Source organism: Phacochoerus africanus, chromosome 1 (assembly GCF_016906955.1).
Source record: "Phacochoerus africanus isolate WHEZ1 chromosome 1, ROS_Pafr_v1, whole genome shotgun sequence".
In the NCBI taxonomy this organism is placed as follows: Eukaryota; Metazoa; Chordata; class Mammalia; order Artiodactyla; family Suidae; genus Phacochoerus; species Phacochoerus africanus.
This window is the reverse complement of record NC_062544.1, coordinates 272,971,648-272,997,112: the sequence shown is the minus strand read 5'-3', so window position 1 is coordinate 272,997,112 and position 25,465 is coordinate 272,971,648. Positions and strand designations below refer to the sequence as shown.

Here is a 25,465-nt window from a genome sequence, read left to right as displayed (position 1 = left end):
TGAATTAATGGTAAAGGAATAATGCTTGCACGTCCATAAGTTTTGCCAAAGGCTTTGGGTTTTTAGAGAATGTTTTAGGAGCAATTTCATCAGAAACAACACTACTTTGTAGAAATCCCTGTAAAAGCACAAATTTGTCACTCAAAGACTTTATCTTTTCTGTCAAAGAAATGACAGCAAATGATGTCTTATTACCCCATTTATATATTGTGCATGTGCAGAGATACAGTGTAATCGTAATAGATACATATGCATATATATACACCATCTGCATATGCATAACATTTTATAATCATAATTCCATTTTCTTTTTGTATTATGCCATCGTCTTTGCTGTGCAGTTCAACACCATATTATTTTCATTTCAACCACAGCTGCATCATTGCTGCTGCCAGATCTCTGTTTTTTTGTTTTGTTTTGTTTTTTGGGTTTTTTTTTTTTGGAGAAAATATACAATTTAAAATTGTTTTTTTTCTTTTTTTTTATCAGAAAGGAAAGTCATCAAGAATTAGATTTTATTTTAGGAACAAAGTAAGGTTTCATGGGAGAAAAAAACAAAGCCTTGGTGTAGAGAAGGTTTGTTCATTTTCTATAGCATTACTGAAGTGTCCGTATGCCTTGATAAAGTTATCAATGTTCGGATCATCACAGTGGGGGAGATGACTTAATTTAACTCTATTTTGGTGTCTCCGCAAAGGTAAGTTTTCTATTTTGAGAGCCTGCCTGGGTAGTTTTATACTACCTCATTTGTGAACGAAACCCCAAAGTTTGCCCAGCTGACTTAACACATCAGTTTCCCCAAGGAGAAAAGGTGGGTGGCCAGTGGGTGGTGGAGGAGGTGTGGGAATTGGCCGGGAATTTGCCTTGTGGCACAGGTGCCCTAGACCAGTATTCATATTTGTAAAAACCTAGGCAGAGTCAGATCAGTGGAAGAGGGAGATAGTCATTTACACTGATGCTCTGTTATTTCATGTTCTCCAGTGTCTCTCTTTCAATGCCATCATGGAAGAACTGGGAATCTCACTCAAAAATCAGAAAAAGTTAAAGAAAAAGTCAAGAACTAAGGGGAAATCTTCCTTCACAAGTATCCTTACTTGTCATCAAAGACGAACTCAGAAAAAAGAGACTGTGGCGTGAGCCAAGAAAACACCTATAGGAAGTTTTCAGGAAGAAGAAAAATCTGCTTACTACAGGTTTTGGGAGAAAGGATTCCTGACAACGTGTGATGTGTTTCCACATATCTATATACATAAAGCCCATTATGTATATAGATATAAGAGGTACAGATGTTTTAAAAAAGCTCACGTAGACTGATGTCACTTGGGAAGCAGCACAGGTTCTTTTGAAATGAATTTGTAATCTCACTATTTTACTTTTTGTCCTTCATCCCAATAAATTGCTGTGTGTGCTTTCTAAATAGTAATAAAACAACAGGGTTTTTTTCCAGAATAAATCTGAGTGTTCGTTTGTTCCCCATTACTTGCTCCCATTCACAATATTTGATTGCCAAGTTCCATGAGCTGTTAAGTTTGCTATTTTGATGAAACCTCTCACCCATTCCATACCACAGAGCCATTTCCGGCTGTGTTAAAAAAAAAAAAAAAAAATTCTTGTAATTTAGGCCAAATACCTAGTTATTATAGTAAAGTGAAACCATTTATCTTTGTGATTTAAAATCTAATTTTATAAATAGTTTAAATGGTACTTGGAACATCAGCAGATATAAGATAAAAGGATGCTAAAAAGGGGAGTTCCTGTCATGGCTCAGCAGTAATGAACCTGACTTGTATCCATGAGGATGCACATTTGATCTACGGCCTCGCAGAGTAGGTTAAAGGAGATGGTGTGGCCGTGAGCTGTGGTGTAGGTCACAGATGTAGCTCGGCTCAGATCTGGCATTGCTGTGGCTGTGGTGCAGGCCAGCAGCTGCAGCTCTGATTAGACCCCAAGCCTAGGAACTTACATATGCTGTGAGTGCAGCCCCAAAAAGAAAAAGAAAAAGAAAAAAGGCAGGGGGATACTACGAAGGGAAAACTGATTCAAAAAATAAAAGCGTCCACCACCTTTGGGGCATCATTTCAGATTCTGGAGATACCAGGGTGAGAGGATGGTTATGGTCCCTGCCCTGAGAGTGGATAGTAAGATGAAAACTACCCGAAGCAGGACTGGCACGTCCTGGTGGAGGTCAGGAGCTGCAGGAACATGCAGGAATATTTAACCTGGTGTGGGACAAGGGAAGTCTTCCTGGAGGAAGGTACAGCTGAGATCTGAAGGAGGGCCAGATGATTCCAGGGCAGGGAGGGACATCTGGTGCAGAAGGCAAGCATTCCAGCCAAAGATGCAGCCTCAGGCACTGACAGCGAGAAACGGGAGTTCCCACTGTGGCTCAGAGGAAACACATCAGACTAGTATCCATGAGGATGCGGGTTCAATCCCTGGCCTTGCTCAGTGGGTTGGGGATCCGGGGTTGCCATGCGCTGTGGTGTAGGTCGCAGAGGTGGCTCCGATCTGGAGCGCTGTGCCTGTGGTGTAAGGTGGCAGCTATGGCTACAATTTGACCCCTAGCCTGGGACCTTCCATATGCCACAGGTGTGGCCCTAAAAAACAAAGACAAATACAAAAAAGAGAGAAAGAGAAATGGGGGCCAGAATGGTGGAGGAAAACAGAGTTCCGTGACTAAAATGCAGGGGGATGCAATGGAGTGCCAGGTAATAATCACTCTGGTTGAGAATAAAAGAATTGAAGGAAAGAAGACAAGAGAAGAGGAAGAGAGAGGGCCCCCTTTTCAGTAAACCAGAGGAAGGATATTGGGCTAGAGGAGTGCCAGAAAGAGCACCTCATGACACAGGTGGAAACGGGGTTTGAGAAAAACACCAAGATTCGAGGGCTAATTCAGTAGGGGTTGAGGGTTGGTATGAAGAAAGGGAGGCTTAGCTATGGAGTTAAGATGTTGGGAAGAACAATGGGAAAGAGCATATATTGAATTAATATTTCACATAATTCAATCCCATTGGTTTCTATAGGAGTATTTTACAACTAAAAGAAACTTTTCATCTCGTCCCTTTAGAGTTTAAGTACAAAAGTCATTCCAGACATGAAAAGGGGAAAAATAAACGACCTTTCAAATAGCAATTGTAGGGACTGGACAGACATTTTTCTCTGGCTGTAATCTTCACTCAGATTTGGGATCAATCAGAATTTTATTAACCACGAATAAAAGACAATGTTGATCATAAAAAATGCATTATGATGCTTATATTAAAAAATTACAAATAGAAATATGATGAATCCTATTAGCCGAAAATGAACTAGAGTGATAAGACATTACAGAGGAAATATGCAGTTTATTCAGTTCACTAAAACATATACCAAAGGAGAGTCCCCCTTGTGGTGCAGCAGAAACAAGCCTGACTAGTATCCATAAGGATATTAGTTCGATCCCTGCCTCCTTCAGTGGGTTAAGGATCCAGCATTGCTGTGAGCTGTGGTGTAAGTCTCAGATGAAGCTCGGATCTAATGTTGCTGTGGCTGTGGTGTGGGCCAGCAGCTGCAGCTCCGATTCAATCCCTAGCCTGAGAACTTCCATATGCTGTGGGTGTGGGAACACACCAAAGGAAGGTTATTTTACATTTTCTAATGTAGTATGGTACTTTTTTCTCTCATTTCAGGAAGTATTACAGTGCTGTATCTTTTCACATGGAGTTACAATAATTTGTGTGAAAAGAAGTATATCAACTTCTAATATCTAAAATATATTGTGTGTCAATCTGGTTTATAAATATTTTAAGCTCCACTAACCACTTTCCTCTTCATTTATAGTAAATAACTGAATTTTATTCAAGGCACATAATATATTGAACTAGGCAAAATTGCAGAACAGGGCTTTTTATGTCAACTACTAAATATAGTATATATTCACCTCCTCAGACCACCAGCATTTTATTCTGAATACTCATTTGATGTGTATCTATGGGCATATATTTCTGTGGGCCCCTATGTGTGTTGGGGTGAAGAACAGAGTAAGCTAGTGAGTTCAAAGAAGGGAAAAAGAAGAAACCTGCAGAATATCTGGAACCTGGTCCAGGAAAAAAATCCCTGAGATCAGCTACTAAATCTCTGAGATGTTCATCCTTCTTACTAAAGAACAATGACTCATACACAGTTATGTAGAAATCAATGGCAGAGTTAATTAAAAACTGGATCTAACATTTCTTCCTTCAGCAATTCCTTGATGTTAATTAGGAAAAAAATGGCTCTGGTGAAATATTTGGGAAGAGAGAGGAAGGTCAGTGTTGATTGAAATGTGACGTTCACAGTGAAGATTTCTTTTCCTTTCAAGTTTCAAATCTGGGCCTTTCTTGCCTTTCGTGTACAGAAAAGGGAAGAGGTCCTTTGGACTGCTTGCAATAACCCCATAGGGTTACCGATACTTGCAGGTGCTCAGAGTTTTCCGTTCTTAGCCAAGAAGATGCTGGAGGGTGAAAGAAACCTAGGCGAAGATAAAATATATTTGACCAGCATTTGTTTCTATCTCAGCAGTTGCTGCTTGAATTTAACTCTTTGCCTGAGCTGAAAGGACTCAATGGGTTCTTAATGAAGAAGCTCTTATGATGGTTGTTTTGATGGAGAACCAAAGTTAAGAGTTGTCTATGCTGGGAAAGATCCCTAAGAGCTATCTCTGTTTAAAGAAGCATAAAGTCTGTCCGTTCCAAAATATATAGCCCACCAGAGTCTCTCCAACATCAGAGAGGCCAAAGCATCAGGTAACAAGCTGGCTCGTGTTACCATCTCCTTGTTCAAGTCATTTATGAGTTGGATGCTCCAGCTTAGAGCAGAGAGAGGACAGCCATTCACTGATCAAGGACATCCAAAGGAATGCCAGAAGTGCACAGGGCTAGGACCAGGAAGCCATCCCACCTATGGTAATGGAGTGCTTGGAGAAGGTAGCTTTTGGGGTGGGGAAGAGGTGATAAAGGGTAAGGCTGGGACTTCAAAAGCACACTCAGTGCTCAGGTTTGCTCAGGGCTAGTCCCGTAAATGAAGGGAAACTTTTCCTCCAGGTCCCCTTTCTTTAAAAAATGACCATGTAGAGGAAAGAAACAGGACAAAATAAGAACAGTAAATCCTCCAGAGTGGAGATATATATACTATATTTACAAGTAGTAACTCAAAGTCCCATAAGCCTTGGGAGGAAAATGACCAACATTAAACCATCCTGACGTGGTGATGTTTAGAAATCCAGGAGTAGGTAGGCTGGCTTTACAGGTCTGTATCTTCATAGTGTGTCTTGGGTATACCAGAGAGACTTGCTTTTAAGCTTTGCCCACAAGATACCCAGTTAGAGAAATCACTCCATTTTTATACAGACTCCTAGGTTAACGGAGACTTCAAAATCGATGCATGGGCATGTATTGTCTGGTTGGTTTGTTTATTTACATTCAGATCCTTCTTCCTTCCTTTCACCCCTCACTTCCTATCCCTTTTTCTACATTGGACAAGTCCCTAGACATCCTAGTTTGCCCGGAATGGTTCTACAATAAGCCCGAAATTGTGAAGTCCTAGAAGCTAAGCTCCCTCTGCCATCTCATGAGTATCTCAATTTGGACAAAATGTCATAGGACATTTTTCTCATTGGCCTCAAGCTTCCTCTTCTTGGCAGCCACACAGTTTCACTAATAAAGTTGAAACCTCTATTAATGTTAAAAATGAGCCTCACCAAAGGGAGTGAAGGGAAGGCAAGAGAGCCCTGCCCTCCATCAAAGTCAGATTGTCAGATTGCCTGTTTATTTAAAGAACTAAGATTCTGGAGTTCCCTTGTAGAGTAGCGGGTTAAGGATCTGTTGTCACTGTTGTGGCATGGGTTCAATCCCTAGCCCAGGAATTTTCACATGCTGCAAGCGCAGCTAAAAAAAAACAAAAAGAACTAAGATTTTAACTTTAATATCTCAGAGTCCAGAGGCTCTTAACCATGGCACCATACAATCTTATCTTTATGTTTTAATGCAAACCTTGACTCAATTTTGAAGAACTATCCATGGGACCACAAATCATTTCCCATCATCATTTAATAGAACAGATAAAGAGTTTCCTCTGTCTATTGATGTTTGCTATTGCTGTTTCCTAGAAGCAATATTTAAGTACACCAATGCTTTGACAAGGCCCTTAAATAGTAAAATGTCGTTTCTAACTCTTAATATTTAATAAAATGAACTCTTTGCCACATCTGTGAAGTAGTTGTTTTACTGATTTGAAATTACTCTTTGAACACTTCTCATTCATAAGACAAGTCATTCAAATCATAATTAAAACATATGAATGGTATGACATGGTAGTTCCCATAAGTGACTCAAGTCTCATCATGTTTTCAGCAACCTCACAGGACACCATTAGACTGTAAACTCCAGTTGATTGTAAACTTCTAGAATGAATCAGAATATTTCTTTTATATATCTATCACTCTATAGAAGTTGTTTAGCCTCTCACATATAGCCAGTAATAAAGATTTCCTGAAAAATGAATGCCAACTTTTGGGGCAAATGCCATGTAGACACCTGTCACAAATTTTGAAGAAGAGATAACCTTTGACTCTGGGAATATTAGAATTGAAAAGATCAAATTTCAAAGGTGAAATTTTGTTGGGACGCTTGATTTTTTTTTTTAAGACTATAATTGTGAATGTCATTGAGTTTTCTTGGATTTACATGTCCATATAACCACAAGGAATACGTGCTGGAAAATTCTTCAGTTAGAAACCAAGAAATATAACAATCTCAGAAAACACACACACACAAGATAAAGATTTTCAAATCACCAACATAGGAGAGAATTTTAAATGTGTTGATAACATTTTCAGTACCTGCAGATCTGTCATTAAGCTACTTCCAGAATACTACTGAAGAGGCAGGCTGCTTTTTCTTATCTTCATGACAAATTCTGTACCTAGAGCAGCAAATTTAAATGAGACCATTTTAATAAAGCCATGCCAAGATTTAAAAGTAATTTGGTGGCATTAAGCATAATAAACCAAATTATAGTGATGGAAGAAACATTTTCATTAAAGCTTTAAAAAAAATGACACTCAGAATTCCAGTGCAGGGATGGAATTGAGTCTGCATTGTCCCAAGGGAACCAAGATAACAAATGACAGCTAGAATTTTAAGCTCATCATAACAAATACATAATTAGTTTTGACCTTTTCACAACATCCTAACAAATACAGTGATTCATAAGCATGCATATTGCAAATGAAATTAATTGCAAGTGTATCTTGCACTGAAATGTTTAATGATCTCATCGTAGATTTCCTGGATGATTTCCTCCAGAAAATAACACTATTAGAAGCCACATACCAGGTTAATTTCCTCGAACTAGAACCAAGCAACATGTACAACCTGCGTCTGGTTCATGTTTTCCTATTTATGTGGAAACCTTCTCTTTCCTCCTCTCTCTCAGCACATGTATCTTTCCATAACTAAACTAACTTAAAGACTCAGATCAACCGCCTCTGATTTTAGTCTCCCTTGGTATTTATGGGAGAGGGTTTCCAGGAGCTGCAGTGGATACCAAACTCTGCAAATGATCAAGTGCTTTATATAAAACTTCAATGTGCAATGAACCCTCCATATGGAGTTGACCCTCCATATCTGTGGGTTTCACATCTGCAGATTTAACCAACCACAGATGCAAAACCCTGATGCGAAACCCACAGACACAGACTCTGTACATGAAACTTCCCTTGATTTCTTCCTATCTCTCTCCACTGGCCTTTATCTTCACTCAAGTTCTTTGACTTAAAAAGTACTTAGTACATGTTGGTAACTGGTGTAATTTTATGTTTCATGCCTATTATCAGCCTCTCCATAACCAGGCCCAAGGACTGGCTCACATAATGCACGATGCACACCTATTCAATGTGTAAATCAATCCAACTGATGCCATTAAATCATCCCCAAAGTATAAAAGTCTACTCATCTCCTGCATTCTTAAACTTTCCTGAAAGAACTTACATTCATATTTTCCCCTCCTTTCCTGCCCCTTTATATTTTCCAGGGCTTATTTTTCTCCCCAAAGATATAAAAAAAATTCAAGTTTCCAGAAACTCATAAAAACACATCAGATCTTTCAAGCAAGGGTCCATGTTGAGGAGATTCTTCCTGAGTAGAAATGTTTGCATTTGCTGTGGCAGTTTCAGAAGTGGTTTGTAATTTAAGAGGCACAAGGGTAACCCAGACCCTAAAAAATATATATATAACTTGCTAGCAAAGGTGACTAAATACCCACAAAATGTATTAACTCAAAAATTTAGGACTGGAGGTCCCATTGTGGCTCAGCAATAACAAACCAGACTAGTATCCACAAGGACACAGGTTTATCCCTGGCCCTGCTCATTGGGTTAAGGATTCAGTTCTGCTATGAGCTGTGGTGTAGGTTGAAGACATGGCTCAGATCCCATGTTGCTGCAGCTGTGGCATAGGCTGGCAGTTGCAGCTCTGATTCAACCCCTAGCCTAGGAATTTCCATGTGCCACATGTGTGGCCCTAAAAAAAAAGGCAAAAGAAAATTTTAGTCCTAACAGAAAGGAAGGAAGGGAAGAAGGGAGGGAGGAAGGAATAAAGGGAGAAAAGGAGGAAGGGAGGGGAGGAAGGGTTCTTGGGTTCAGCTAAAAAGCAATTACCTTCACATTTATCAGAATGCTAGACTGGGGATGCGGAGATGGATGGTTCTATTCCTCCACAGAGGAAAGAGGGCCATATGCTCTAACCTAGAGGAGGTAGGTTGTAACTAAGTTGGACATTCCTGATAGTAATGACCAAATCCTAGGATCAGTTATCAAAGAACGACAGGAGTTCTACTTTGTCTAAGATGGTTGATACTGTGCTTCTTTAAGGTAGAAAGACAGGCTATGAGATCAACCAAACACCCAGCCAATTTTATTGTTCTATATTGCATTAGAAACCATTTAAACGTCATTAAACATGATTGTTCTTTTTACCCTAGAATTAGCAATGAGGGCTGGAAATGGAGAACAAAGAACAAGCAGTCTACTTTCTAACCAATGTCATGAAACACACAGCCAGGTGCACCTATCAGGTCTCATTTATTTATTTATTTATTGTCTTTTTGCTATTTCTTGGGCTGCTCCCGCGGCGTATGGAGGTTCCCAGGCTAGGGGTCGAATCGGAGTTGTTGCTGCCAGCCTACACCAGAGCCACAGCAACATGGGATCTGAGCTGCGTCTGCAACCTACACCACAGCTCACGGCAACACCGGATCCTTAACCCACTGAGCAAGGGCAGGGACCGAACCTGCAACCTCGTGGTTCCTAGTTGGATTCGTTAACCACTGCGCCATGACAGGAACTCCTATCAGGTCTTATTAATGACCACTCCAGTCATGTTCTCACTGCCCTCTCTACTCTCCAACCTATGAAAGCAGAGATCTACAAACGATAAAGTGTGAGAGACGTTTCATACAATCCACCTCAGAAAGTGGTACCTTTTCCCTATGAAGGAGTGATGTGCTCCCTGCCTTCATCACCAATGACAAGAAGGGGGCTCCAAGAAAACCCATCTGAGAAGATGGGGAGCCTTCAAGCAGGAAAGATAGGCATTCTACTCCTCCACCAAACCCTTCTGCAGGTGGCTACCTCAGATGTCCCCATGCCTGTTTGAGCAGATAAAGTTGAAGATGACAGAGGAGACAGCCTTTGCCCTTGGGACTCTTTAGTACGGGGACACACCAGAACAGTTTTGTGATATGTGCAGAATGAACCGCTGAATCCAAGTAAGAGCTGGTGCTCACCGTAAGTGTTTCCTTTCAAACTATCATTTTGACAACATTATTCGTCACTTCAGATCTTTCAAAGGATATTTCATTACCTTTAATCACAGCATCAATGGAATTCGGGTGGCATTTTCTACTTCATATTTTGTTCCAGAGCCTACAACATGGCTCTAAAACAGTGGGTTTGGCTCGTGAGATGGGCCCTAAATTTTACATTCCAAATCACATGGCATTTGTAGTACAAAATTGTTTATGTCACTGCGAGTTATGAAAAGATGATAATTTTGTTAAGTCAAAGTAAAAAGGTATTTCCTTTTACTGACAGGATAATAGGGACATTGGAGGGTTTTAGTGATAAGAAGGAAGAGGGATCAATTTATGATCAGAATATTAAAACTCTGTTTTTCTACAGGTAAGATTTGGTGTCAACTTTATAGGTGACTATCTAAAAGAGGTCCAAGCTGTGTGTACATTGGTGGTTCTCTGAGCATCTTTAGAGGAACAGGATAGGAGATGCTTCAGAAGCTGGTTGCCTCACAGAAGGGCTGTTGTCCTCAGTGGGATTTTTGCCTTTATTCCTCCCAACAGAATTCTTTCTTTAAGGTTGGCTAGGTCTCTCCAGTTTACTTTCAAGAGCCCAAAATGATTCTTGAATCTTGGTTTTATTCTTTCATTTACTCATGGTTTACCTTTAGGTAAATCGTAAAATTTTCTCCCCTAAGGTTATGGCAGGAACTCTCTGGCACAGTCCACTGGGGCAATGAGGGCAGTTTCATAAAGGCCTTTTCCTGAGTAGTGGGCGGAGGTGAGGGTAGCAACAATGGAGAGCTATAACTACCTCTGGTCTAGAGAATCTGTGGACTCTCTTAAAAGCTCATCCAATAGGAGCTGTGGCCTTCTGGGGAGAAATGCATTCACTGTAAACCTGGGATCTAGATGTAGTAGAGCCAGAGGAAGCACAGTTTCACTTTTTCATGACTGATTTTCTGCTTCCTATTGACTCAATCCAGTTAGAACTCTTATTTGACCCACTAGTCAAGAAAGTCCAGTGATTCTGACTCCAAAGGAGACTTTCTAAACTAGATAACAAACTGTAAAATGGGTGTGGAGGTGCAAAGCAAAACTACCCAGCAAAATATTTTTCTTCTATATTAGTATTTCTGTGGATAAATAAGTAATAAGTACCACTCAAAGCTAAAGGATTTTTAGGCATTTTAAAGTGAAATGCAATGTCTCCTGAAATCTACTTTAACTCATGCAGATGCCTGATATAAATTATAAGTTGCTTCTGGTTATTAAAAAAAGAAAGAAAGAAAGAAAGAGTAGAATTAAAACAATATAGGGAATTCTAGAAGGGGGAGGAAACAACCACATTCAAGGCTCAGGAATGGAGTTAGGGTGACCTGGGTCTCAACTGGGTCACTGGTTCACATGTGTGAACTTAAGTAAATTACTTTGCTTCTCCCTGAACCTCAGCTTCATCAATCAATAGTGCAGCTATTAAGAGTACATATATCATGCCTGACACACAATATTATTATTACATTGTTGTTATTATTGCTCTTATTATCATTAAAGTCTGCAGTTAAGATGGTGAGAATGAAACTACTAGGGAGCCACTGTCTGGTTTCAAAACAAAATCATGCAAAAACACAGTGGGCGATCATGAAGTTCCATGTCAAGCTCAAAGTTAACTACAGTATTTAGCAGCCAAAGGATCAACATGCCTCTAAAATCATTAAGTTGTGTGTGTGCAAGCTCACATGGGGAATCCTCATGTTTATTGTCTTCTTTAAAATGCAACATGAATTTCTTGGGCACATCAAAGCCACATAGGCTATAATCTGACTCCAAAGAACAGGAAAGTTTTGTCCTAAAATTATGGTATCCTCCAAACTCTGAAATACACCACTATGCAGGACATGGCCAGGCCTTTCAACAAGTGTCTCAGGGTCCAAGCATAAAATAAATAGCACACTTAAGGGATTAATAAAAGAGGTGTTACTGAAGGGATTGTTTACCGAGGTGAGGGCAAGCAGGAGAAAAGTCAATAGTGTTAACATACTTGAGCCAGAAGGGATATTGGGAATGAATGATGTCACCAGAACCCAGCAAGGGCCTTAGTCATAGTTGAGAAACCACCTTATAGGAATGGTGGCTGTAGGGAGAAGAACACATTTTATTTATTTATTTATTTCACTCTATGATTCCATTTATTTCTTTTTAAATTTTAACTTTTTATTAGAGTATAGATGATTTGCTGTTGTATCAATTTCTACTCTACAGCAGAGTGACCCAGTCATACAAATACATACATTCTTTTTTCTCATACCATCTCCTATCATGTTCTACCCCAAGGGATTGGACATAGTTCTCTGTGCTGTACAGTAGGGCCCCAAAATAAATAGTGAAGTACCAAAGTTAAGAAAACCAAAGAAGAAAATATATAGAAAAAAAAAAAAAAGAACACAGCTTTGGCTGACACCATAAGCCCCTGGGAGTGGGGGATTGAGAGTTTTATGGAATATGGTGCAACATGGCCTCCCATTGGACAAACCCAAGTAGAAACCACATGGCTAGGGAGCCTGAGTGAGTGGTACAGTCTGAGACGTCCGCCTCCTTCCCGTAAACAGAGGAGGGCAAAGAAATGTACAGCCTAGATCTACAGGGATGATGGAGGATAACCAGTACAAGCTTTGTGAATTCAAATTAAAACCAAGGCCAAATGCAAACTTACCCATGAAAGAAGACGGAATCCATGTTCAGAGTAGAGGATCATTGCCTGTTCTTGAGGGAACACAAGGAAATGAAAGCTACCCAACATATTTTAATAGAGGTGGCCGAAGCACACAGCCAAACAACAGAAAAGCCTTCATAATATTCTGCCTCTTTAGCAAACCTTTCAAAATATGCCGGGCCTATCTTCAATTCCCATTCCAGAACCTCAGCTCACTCCAGGCCTCACCAGCTGGGGCATGTCTCTTTTATTCCCTACTAAAGTACTTGGGAGATGTATGACTGGAAGTAGAGCCCGAACTCTCTCTGTCCATTTGGCGCCATAACTAGAAGGACTGCTCTCTGTTTACATGACATAGTCAACACGGAAGTAATACCCACAGCTTCTGCAGGATCTCGGCAAACAGCCCCTTCCCCGCAGTGCTCGTTGAACACTGAGGTCTGGCAGTGTTTCCCTATTCAGTGGTCCTGATGTCTGTATGTAGTTCTTCTGGAAAAGCATCTCATGCCGTAGCTACCTGAGTTCCAGTGTTAGGAGAGTTTATCCCTGGATGACAGTGGTTTAAGTGGTTGTTCCTCTTCCTACTTTTGCTATATTTTCCAAAATATCTGATATTTGAGAACTTAGAGTAAATTTTTATTTAACTGAGCCCTAGTGCTTTAAAAAGTTTCTTCATGGCAAAAACTATTTTTGGGCATGCTGAGAAAGCAAAATATAACTTTGTATGGAGAGAGAGATGGAGGATAAAACAAAACATTGGGATTAACTGAGGCCTTTCTTTTACAGGCCTAATTTTCAATAGCCCCGCATTTAGCAGCAATAATACTTGATTTTTCTTTGAAGTTCATACTATATCATGAACAAGACAGGTTTATGCCAAAAGGAATGCAAGGAGTTTTCAAATATAAAATAAATCAATATAACTTAGCACATTAAGAGACTCATGAAAAAAAGATAATATTGTCACCTCAAGTAATGCAAAATAAAAGCATTGAATAAGATTCTATTTTATTATGATATTTTTGAAAGCCTCTTGTATGAGAAAGATAGAAGAAAACTCAATGTTTAATAAAGATTAAATACCAAAACTAAAGACATCAAACATTATGCTTAATAAGAAACTATAGCTGTATTTTCTAACCATCTTTCTGCTGTTTCTTTTTTTTAATTCAAAGCTTTATTTAGCTGTAATGGACATATAATACTGCATAAGTTTAAGGTGTACCACTTATTTATTTGATGTACTTATACATTGGGAAATGATTTATGCCTCCATCACTCACATAATTACTATTTGCGTGTGTGTGTGGGGTGAGAACTTTTAAGATCTTAGCAATTTTCAAACCTGTAATACAGTATTGTTAACAATAATCACCCTGCTGTGCATTAGATCCCCAAAATGTATTCATCTAAAACCTATCTATAAAACAGAAACAGACTCACCGACATAGAGAATGGACCTGGAGCTGCCTAGGGGCAGAGGGGAGGGAGTGGAATGGACTGGGAGTTTGGGGTTAGTGGATGCAAACGATTACATTTCAAACAGATAAGCAGTGAGATCCTACTGTGTAACATAGGGAATTATATCCAATCTCTTGGGATAGAACATGATGGAAGACAATATGAGAAAAAGAATGTCTATATATATATATATATATATATGTATATGTATATGACTGTGTTGCTCTGCTATAGAGCAGAAATTGACACATTATAAATCAACTATAATTTTAAAAACCTGATAGTTTGTACCCTTCGACTACTCTTTTACTAACATCTCCCCATTTCCTCCGCATATATCCCCAGACTCTGATAATTCCCATTCTATTCTCTGTTTCTATGAGTTTGGTCTTTCTAAATTCCACATATGATCGCATGCAGTATTTGACTTTCTCTGTTTGACTTAGTTCGTGTAACATAATGCTCTCTAGGTCCATCTCTAGTGTTGCAAAAGGCAGGACTTCCTTATTTCTCATAGTTGAATAGTATATTGCATATATACACTTTCTTCTTTATCTATTTATCCACCAATAGACACTTTATCTATTTATCCATAGATAGACACTTTTTTTTTTTCCCCACATGTTGGCTGTTGGGAATAATGCTGTGATAAACATGGGAGTACAGATATTTCTTTGAGATCCTGATTTCATTTCCTTTGGAAAAATACCCAGAAGTGGAATTGCTAGATCATGTGATCGTTCTATTTTTAATTTTTTGAGGAACTTCTATACCATTTTCCACAGTGGCTCTATCAATTTACCTTTGCACGAAAGTACACAAGTTTCCCTTTTCTCCACATCCTCACCAACATTTATTTCTTTTTTTTCTTTTATTATTTTTTAATAGTTGTTGCCCCAATACATTTTTTTTTCCTACTGTACAGCATGGTGACCCAGTTACACATACATGTACACATTCTATTTTCACACATTATCATGCTCCATCATAAGTGACTAGACGGTTCCCAGTGCTACACAGCAGGACCTCATTGCTACTCCATTCCAAAGGCAATAGTTTGTGTCTATTAACCCCAAGCTCCCAAACTACCCCACTCCCTCCCCCTCCCCCTCGGCAACCACAAGTCTATTCTCCAAGTCCATGATTTTCTTTTATGTGGAAGGGTTCTTATGTGCCTTATATTAGATTCCAGATATAAGTGATACCATATGATATTTGTCTTTCTCTTTCTGATTTACTTCACTTAGTATGAGAGTCTCTAGTTCCATCCATGTTGCTGCAAATGGCATTATTTTGTTCTTTTTTATGGGTGAGTAGTATTCCATTGTGTATGTATCCCACATCTTCCTAATCCAATCATCTGTTGATGGACATTTGGGTTGTTTTCATGTCTGGCAATTGTGAATAGAGCTGCAATGAACACACAGGTGCATGTGTCTGTTTTAAGGAAAGTTTTGTCTGGATATATGCCCAAGAGTGGGATTGCAGGGTCATATGGAAATTCTATGTATAGATTTCCAAGCTATTTCATACTGATCTCCATTGTGGTTGTACCAGCTTACATTCCCACCAAAAGTGAAGAAGGGTTCCCTTTTCTCCATACCCCCTCCAGCACTTGTTATTTGTGGACTTATTAATGATGGCCATTCTGACTGGTGTGAGGTGGTACCTCATGGTAGTTTTGACTTGCATTTCTCTAGTAATCAGTGATGTTGAACATTTTTTCATGTGCTTATTGCCCATCTGCACATATTCCTTGGAAAAATGTCTATTCAGATCTTTTTCCCATTTTTCAATTGGGTTGTTGGCTTTTTTTGCTGTTGAGTTGTATAAGTTGCTTGGGTATTCTAGAGATTAAGCCCTTGTCAGTTGCATCATTTGACACTATTTTTTCCCATTCCGTAAGTTGTCTTTTTGTTTTCTTTTTGGTTTCTTTTGCTATGCAAAAACTTTTCAGTTTGATTAGGTCCTATTGGTTTATTTTTGCTCTTATTTTTGTTGCTTTGGGAGAATGACCTGAGAAAATATTCATAAGGTTGTTGCCAGAGAATGTTTTGCCTATGTTCTCTTCCAGGAGTTTGATGGTGTCGTGTCTTATGTTTAAGTCTTTCAGCCATTTTTGAGTTTATTTTCATGCATGGTGTGAGGGTGTGTTCCAGTTTCATTGATTTACATGTATCTGTCCAGGTTTCCCAGCAATGCTTTTTCCCATTTTATGTTCTTGCCTCCTTTGTCAAAGATTAATTGACCACAGGTTTCAGGGTTTATTTCTGCATTCTCTATTCTGTTCCATTGGTCTATATGTCTGTTTTTGTACCAGTACCACACTGTTTGATGACTATGGCTTTGTAATATTGCTTGAAGTCTGGGAGAGTGATGCCCCCTGCTTGGTTTTTGTTCCTCAGAATTGCTTTGGCAATTCTGGGTCTTTTGTGGTTCCATATAAATTTTTGGATTGTTTGCTCTAGTTCTGTGAAAAATGTCATGGGTAATTTGATAGGGATTGCATTGAATCTGCAGATTGTTTTGGGTAGTATAGCCATTTTTACAATATTAATTTTTCCAACCCAGGAGCATGGCCTTTCTTTCCTTCTTTAGATCTTCTTTAATTTCCTTGATTAATGTTTTATAATTCTCATCATATAAGTCCTTTACCTCCTTGGTCAGGTTTATTCCCAGGTTTTTGATTTTTGGGGGTGCAGTTTTAAAAGGTATTGTATTTTTGTATTCTTTTTCTAATATTCCATTGTTAGTATACAGAAATGTGACTGATTTCTGAATGTTAATCTTATATCCTGCTACTTTGCTGAATTTGTTGATCAGTTCAATTAGTTTTGGGGTTGACTTGTCTTGATATTAGCCATTCCAACAGTTATGAGGTGATAGCTCATTGTTTTTTTTGTTTTCATTTCCCTGATGATTGGTGATGTTGAGCAATTTTCATATACTTGTTGGCTATTGCATATCTCCTTTGGAAAAATGTCTATTAAATACCTCTGCCCATTTTTAAGCAGATTATTTAAGGATTTTGCTATTGAGTTGTATGTGTCTTTATGTTATTTTGAATATCAATCTCATTTTCTCCCATTCTATAGATTACCTTTTCATTGGGTTTATTGTTTCTTTTGCTGTGTAGAAGCTTTTTAACTAGATATAGCCCCAGTTACTGATTTTGCTTTTGCTTTTCATGTCATATCCAAAAAATTGTTCTCAAGACAAATGTCAAGGTGTTTTTCCCCTGTTTTCTTCTAGGAGTTTTATGATTTCAGGTTTTATGTTAATTCATTTGTGTGAGTGTATAAGATAGAGGTCCAATTTCATTCTTCTGCATGTGGTTATTCAGTTTTTCATCACCATTTACTAAACTAACTATCCTTTTCCCACTGAGTATCCTTGGCTCCTTTATCAAATATTAGTTTGTCATATATTCGAGGTTTATTTCCAGGCTCTAGGTTCGGTTCCATTAGTTTTTGTGACTTATTTTATGCTTATACAATACTGCTTTGATTACTATAGTTTTACAGTATACTTTGAAATCAGGAAACGTGATGGCTCCAGCTTAGTTCTTTATTCTAAGGATTGCTTTGGCTATTAGAGTCTTTTGCCATTCTATAAAAATTTGCAAAAAACACCATTAGAATTTTGATAGGGGAGTTCCCGTCATGGCACAGTGGTTAACGAATCTGACTAGGAACCATGAGGTTGCGGGTTCGGTCCCTGCCCTCGCTCAGTGGGTTAACGATCCGGCATTGCCGTGAGCTGTGGTGTAGGTTGCAGACGCGGCTCGGATCCCATGTTGCTGTGGCTCTGGCGTAGGCTGGTGGCTACAGCTCCGATTAGACCCCTAGCCTGGGAACCTCCATATGCCGCGGGAGCGGCCCAAGAAATAGCAACAACAACAACAACAACAATAACAACAACAACAACAAAAAAAAGAATTTTGATAGGAATTGTGTTGAGTTACAGGTGATTGTGGGTAGTGTGAACACTTTGAAATGTTAATTCTTCAGATCCATGAATGTGGGATATCTATCAATTTATTAATATTTCCTTCAACTTTCTTCATAAACATCTTATTTTTAGTATAAAGATGTTTTCCTACACTGGTTAAATTAATACCTAAGTATTTTATTGTTTTTGATGCTCTTATGAATAGAATTGTTTTCTTTTAATTCTTTTTATATATTCCATTGTAATAGAAATGCAACACATTTCTGTCTGTGTTGATTTCTCTCTGTCCTGCAACTTTACTGAATTTGTTGATTAGTTTTAACAGTTTGGGTGAGCAGGCTTTAAGATTTTAAATATGTAAAATTACATCATCTTCAAACAAAGACAATTTCACTTCTTCCTTTCTAATGTGGATGTCATTTATTTCTCTTTCTTGCCTGACTTTTCTGGCTAGGATTTCCAGTGCCAGGTTGAATAGAAGTCATGAAAGTAGGATCCTTGCTGTGTTTCTGGCCTTAGAGGAAAATCTTTGAACCTTTCACCATTGAGTAAAATGTTAGCTTTTGACTTGTCGCATATGATCTATATTATGTTGAAGTATGTTCTCAGACCCAATTTGTTGAATTTTTATCATGAATAGATATTATATTTCATCAAATACTTTCTTGCATCTGTTGAGATGATAATATGATTTTTTAATCTTTCATTCTATTAATGTAGTATATCAACGTTTGTGTATGGTGAACCATCTTTATATCACAGAGATATATTCCACTTCTTCATGGGACGTGATCCTTTTAATGTGCTGTTGAATTCAGTTTGCTACTATTTTGTTAAGAATTTTTACATTCATATTCATCAGGGATATTTAGAGCCTCCAACATTCGGTGCATATGTATTCACGATTGTTATAAGATCTTTAGCATTATATAAAAACCGTCTTTGTCTCTTGTTACCAATTTGGGCTTAAAGTCAATTTTGTCTGATATAAGGATAGCTACTCCTGCTTTATTTTGGTTTTCACTTGCAGGGAATATCTTTTTTTTATCCCTTATCTTTGGGCCTCTGTGTATCCTTAGAGCGAAGTGAGTCTCTAGTAGGTAGCATATAGTTGAGTATTACTTTTCATTATTTAAAGTAATTATTGATAAGTAATGACTTATGATTTCATCTATTGTTTTCTGGCTATTTTGTATTCCCCTTGTTCCTTTCTTCTCCTTCTCTTATTGTCTTCTTTTGTGAATTGATGATTTTCCCTAGTGGCAGGCTTTGATTCCTTTCTCTTTATCTTTTGTGAATTTACTATAGATTTTTCCTTTGTGGTTACTACAACACTGACATAAATCGTCTTATAGATATAGCGTATACTAGCATGTCTAGTGTATGCTAATAACAATTTGACCTCAATCACATTTAAAGAAGTCCACCCTTCCCCCCTTTATAGGTTTCTGATGTCACAGTTCACTCTTTTTATATTGTGTATTCAATAACACATTATGTTAGCTTTAATTATTTTTAATATTCCTGTCCTTGAACTTTTATACTAGAATTAAGTGGTTAACATACCACCATACTGCAGTATTACAGTATTCTGAATCTAGGTAAGTACTTACCTTTAAAAAAACTATTGTATATTTTTATATGTTTTCATGGTACTAATTAGCTTCCTTTTATTTCATCTTGAAGAACCCTGAGGATTTGTTGTAAGGACAGTCTAGTGGTGATGAATTCCCTCAGCTTTTGTTTTTCTGATAAAACAAACATTGTTGATTTACAATGTTGGGCAAATTTCTGCTGTACAGCAAAGTGACCAGGATATACACATATACATATTCTTTTTCTAATTTTACCATGTAGAGCTTTCTTGGTGATTGGCAGTTCTTTCTCTCTCTCTTTTTATTTTTTTCTTTAAGTACTTTAAATATATCATCTCATTCTTTCCTGATCTTTAACATTTCTGCCAGGAAAGCCATTTAGCCTTGTGGGGAGTCCCTTGTAAGTTACAAGCTTCTTTTTTCTTGCCATTTGTAAGATTTTATCCTTGTCTTTGAATTTTAATAGTTTTATTATAATGGTCTTAGAATCTCTTTAAGTTGATTTGGTTTAGTGACCTATAAGCATTATGAACTTGGGTATCTCAATTTCTCTCCATATTTGGGAATTTCTCAGCCATTATTTTTAATTTATTTTTAATTGAGGTATAGTTTATTTACAATGCTGTGCCAATTTCTGCTGTACAGCAAAGTGACCTGATCATATACATATATATATACATTCTTTTTTCTCATATTATGTTCCATCATGTTCTATCACATGATTTTGAATATAGTTCTCTGTGCTATATAATAGGATCTCATTGTTTATCCATTCCAAATATAATAGATTGCTTCTATTAACCCTAAACTCCCAGTCCATCTGCTTCCTCTCCCCTCACCCTTGACAACCACAAGTCTATTCTCTATGCCTGTGAGTCTGTTTGTGTTTTGTAGACAGGTTTATTTGTGCCATATTTTAGATTCCACATATAAGTGGCATCGTATGTTATTTGTTTTTTTTCTTTCTGACTTACTTCACTTAGTATGAGAATCTCTAGCTGCATCCATGTTGCTGCAAATGGCATTTTCTTGTTCTTTTTTATAGCTGAGTAGTATTCCATTGTGTATATGTACCACATCTTCTTAATGCATTCATCTGTTGGTGGACATTTAGGTTGTTTCCATGTCTTGGCTATTGTGAATAGTGCTGCTACAAACATACGGGTGCACTATCTTTTTTGCATTATAGTTTTGTCCAGATACATGCCCAGGAATGGAGTGGCTGGATCATATGGTAGTCCTACATTTAGTTTTGTGAGGCACTTCCATACTCTTTTCTATAGTGGTACCAATTTACATTCCCACTAACAGTGTAGGAGAATTCCCTTTTCTCCACACCATCTCCATCAGCCATTGTTTCTTTAAATAAACTTTCTGCCACCTTCTTCTTTTTTTCCTTCTGGAACTCAAATAATTTGCAAATTGGTTCTTCTTGTGGTATCCTATATATCATGGAGGTTCCCTTCACTCTTTTTTATTCTTTTTTTTCCTTTTCTTCTTCTTAATAGAAAATTTCACATTTCCTGTTTTCTAATTTACATTTTTATCTGCTTCATCCATTGACCCATTCTGCTATAGATATTCTCCTTTGCATTTTTCATTTCATCTATCATATTCTTATTAAGCTCAATAATATCTGTTTGCTTCTTTTCATGATTTATACTTCTTTGTTGAAGTCCTCCTTTTGCTTGCATATTGTTTTCCTGATTTTGTTGAACTGCCTTTTTGTGTTGTAGCTTGTTGAGTTTTCTTCAAACAGTTTATTTTGAAATCTTAATTGGGTAAATCAGAGATCTCCATGCCTTTGACATTAATTACTGAAAGAGTATTGTAATCATTTTGTGTTTGCAAGTATCCTTGATTTTTTTCATGTCCCTTGAATTTTTGCATTGCTGTCTTCACATTTGAAATAGCAGTTCCCTCTTCTAGTCTTTACTAAGTTCCCTTTCCAATGAGTCCAAACTTGTAAATTTTTGGCTCCAACGGTGTGCTGAAATGTCTTCTCTGGAAACCTGGATTTCTACAAAGTCTCTCTAATTTATGACTGATTGTCTAAAGGGATGTTTTTCAGGGTCTCTTAGACCACAGCAAAGAGATGCTGGAGTTGTGTCAAGGACCACTGTGGGATTTTCTGTAGGGATCAAGGTCTGAATGCCTATTACCAGCCAAATAGGTGGGTGAGATCCCTCCTGGATCCCTTGCCATATGCTTCTGATTGCACAGCTGTCACAGAGGCACTTTTGTCTATTGATGGATGCTGAATTTTCATTCATCCGACAAAAATGAAAGATGTCTTCTTGAAGTCAAAAACAAGTGATGGCACAGATGTCAGTCTGGTGTCTCTCCTTATAAAGGGCACTGCTTCCATCACGAGGACTCGACCCTTATGACCTTACCTAAACCTAATAAACTCATAAACTCCCTATCTCCATATACTAGCTTATTGAGGGTTAGGGCTTCAGCATATGAATTCTGAGGGACATATTTCAGTCCATGGCATCCTGTAAGTCATTCTCAAATTTTTCTCAACACCACAAAATTTCAGTCAACCTACAGGATTTTAAATAAGACTTTGTAGAAATCCAGCAAGAAGGCCACTCAGGAGCAAAGGAGGAACCAGAATCAAAGAGTGGAAAGGAAATCTCTTCTACCACCAGCTAGTTACAAAGGAAATGCTAATTAGTCCACTGTAGCTTCCTGAAATGAGCTAAAGTACCAGTTCCTAGTTGCTGAAAGGAGCATGGCATTTCTTTGCCAAGGAGTCTAATCTCCTTTGTCTTTTGAATGGGGGTGAGTACCTGGGGCAGTGCCAAACTAATGGACACTGCTGTCTGAGTCAATCTTGCACACCTTATTATGGGATTAAAAAAAAAAAAAAAAAACTGAACCAGAGAGACCACAGGCGCATACACACTCACCCATACCTAGTCTCAAGCAGCACTAAATTACCTGAAAGTGTCTCAATTAAGAAGAATCACTACCTCCTTTAAGCTGCAATCATAGCCATTTTGTATCATTGGGCCTAAATCAGTTCCCTGGGAGATATCCTGATTAAACGGATTAAACTATCTCAGTAAAGTGGAGCATACCATTCTGATTAGATTCCTAATTTATATGGGAGTCTATATACTTTATATAAAGGGAAAAGGGTAGTTGAAGAAAATTGTCAGCCTCTGAAATTTCTCCTTGTGCATTTTTTCTTCCAACAACAAACCTTTCCTCTTCCCTGACAAACAGAGGCACTTACTAGCCAAAGTAGTTCTAAACCTCTTAAATAAAAAATGAAATGTTCTTTGCAGAGCCATAACTGCCCTTCAAGAACTGTCAGAAACATCACAACCATTCCCTATGGGGCAGAACCTTTGATGGGTCAGCAGCAGAGAGAGAAACAGAGGAAAAGGGTGGCCACAGTGTCCAGAATGAGACACACAGTCTTTTGTACTTTAAAAAAATATATTTTGCAGTGTATTTTGTCACAAACACTAGTTAATAAATAGTGTACAGATAAATGAAAGGCACACCAGACCCTGGAGGCAGGATGAAAAGTTAAAGCATATCACTGTTGCACTTGCTGACATCACAAAGCCACAAAATAAGGGGACATGTTGGCCACAAGCTACGCTGAAAATCTGAAAACATTTTTTTTGGTCTTTTGTCTTTTTAGGGGCTGCACCCACGGCATATGGAAGTTTCCAGGCTAGGGGTCTAATCGGAGCTGTAGCTGCCATCCTACAGCACATCAACACGGGATCCAAGCCATGTCTGTGACCTACACCACAGCTCACAGTAATGCTGGATACTTAACCCACTAGCAAGGCCAGGGATCGAACCCACGTCCTCCTGGATACTAGTCAGGTTCATTAACCACTGAGCCATGACAGGGAGCTCCTGAAAACATATTTGGCTTCACTATTAGCCAAATCATTTGAACACAGTGTCAAATGAAATGACAAACCCATAAATGCTCCATTGGAATAGTCTTATACAGGACTTTCTGGAGAGGTTCAATCACAGTCCTATGTGGAGACAATGACTGGTATGAATGTGAACGTGTCACTTACCAAATTCAAGTCTCAGTTCCCTCATCCACCAAATGTATTATTGAGCTTAAATCAGTTTCCTAGGAGATGTTTGAACCAAATAATTTCAGAGTTCACCTTTACATTCTAGAGAATTCAAAGAGCCATTCAAAGGACCCAGCGTACTTAGCAGAGTTGTTATACCCATAATTATGGTATGTTACAGCAGAAGGATGAGATTAAAATCAGCAGCGGAAAAAGGTGTATAGGAAAGAATCTAGAAGGTGCTAGGGACAAGCTTCCAGTTGTCCTCTCCCTGGGGAGTCGTGGACAACACTTAATTCCAGCAATGAGGCTTAGCAATACATGTAAAGAATTGCCAAGCTGAGGAGCTCACCTAAGCCTTCATGTCCAGTATTTTAAGGGTCAGTCATGTAGGCATGGCTGACCTTAGGTCTCCAGAGTTCAAGCTGACACTGCAGCCCAAGGTTCCCAGCATTGGCCCAGGTAAATATTCTTATTTAACAGGGAGGATAGCCTTAAGACATAGAGGTTCCCCAGGGGGAACACAAAAGCCAACCATTTTTTTTCTTTACATAGTAAATTTTTTTCAAAGTCTGACAAAATTCTTCATATTTACCTACATATTTACAATTCCTTTCTTTTTTTTTTTTTGTCTTTTTGCCATTTCTTGGGCCACTCCCTCGGCATATGGAGGTTCCCAGGCTAGGGGTCAAATCGGAGCTGTAGCTGTCGGCCTACACCACAGCCACAGCAATTCGGGGTCCAAGCCGTCTGCAACCTACACCACAGCTCACGGCAACGCCGGATCCTTAACCCGCTGAGCAAGGGCAGGGATCAAACCCACAACCCCATGATTCCTAGCCGGATTCGCTAACCACTGAGCCATGATGGGAACTCCCCTACAATTCCTTTTTTTCAAAAGTATAGTTGATGTACAATGTTGTGCCCACTGCTGCTGTACAGACAGCAACCCAGTCATACATATACATATGTTCTTTTTCTCTTATTATCCTCCATCCTTTGCTCTATCCTTTTACAATGGATAAGCAATGAGGTCCTCCTGTACAGCACAGGGAACTATATCCAACCTTACCTTCTAGTGTTCAAAGATTGGACAACTGGACCTGCTGAGTTAATCCTTTATTGCACAATGTCGCTCCATGCTGTCTCAAATTACCCAGACTATAAATATGGTGACCGAAGATGCCCAGAGCAACTGTCCTGAGGAGAACCCACGGAAGCCATGTGGCATTATCTAACCTAAGCGTGCAAGGCACACAGCATAATCGTGCTCCCTGCGTCAAGTCACTCATGAAGGTCTGCTGACGTTCAAGGAAGTCACCTGTAGATTCCACCTGTCGATGGTAGAAATATCAAAGCAATTATATCTAGATTTTTAAAACTTTTCAGCCACAAAGGCACAGAGAAACTCCTTCTTGTCTCTCTTGACTACTAATAAGCTCTTCTGCTTTTTGCCTCAGCCTAAGGACAAAGCACTTTCAAGTCAAAAGAAACAAACAGAATTTTTCAAGGCAAAAATGCAAAGTCTAGGCTCAAACACCGAAACTTCTGTTGGCCCGAGGAGCAGCTGTATCTGAATGACAGCATTGCTGTCTGAGGAGGGCAAGGCATGCTGGAGACCCCAGCACTCCCCAGGAGGTCTGAAATAGCGCTAGTCCCTTTCAACAGATTTACTTGAAAGAAATGCATCTGTTCATAAAACCTGCTGACTAGACTTCCTTTTTTTCCATTTTCCTGTTTGTTTTTTTTTGTTTGTTTTTTTCCTTCAAACCCTGTGTATAGAATTCTGGGTGAATATCTTTCTTAAATGCCATCCGTCCTTTTAAAGAAAAAACATCTACGTAACAAACAATAGATGTCCTTGCAAGAAAATA

General features: G+C 38.6%; 1 protein-coding gene across 1 annotated transcript in view; it reads left to right on the top strand.

Moving 5' to 3' along the window:
• GRIK1 (glutamate ionotropic receptor kainate type subunit 1) overlaps positions 1-1,383 on the top strand; it is a 411,839-nt gene extending 410,456 nt beyond the window's left edge. The window contains exon 16 of the mRNA XM_047795295.1: positions 982-1,383. Coding sequence (XP_047651251.1) covers positions 982-1,137 — 156 coding nt within the window. The 3' untranslated portion in view covers positions 1,138-1,383. The remainder of the gene's footprint in view (positions 1-981) is intronic.
• Positions 1,384-25,465: the final 24,082 nt, after the last annotated feature.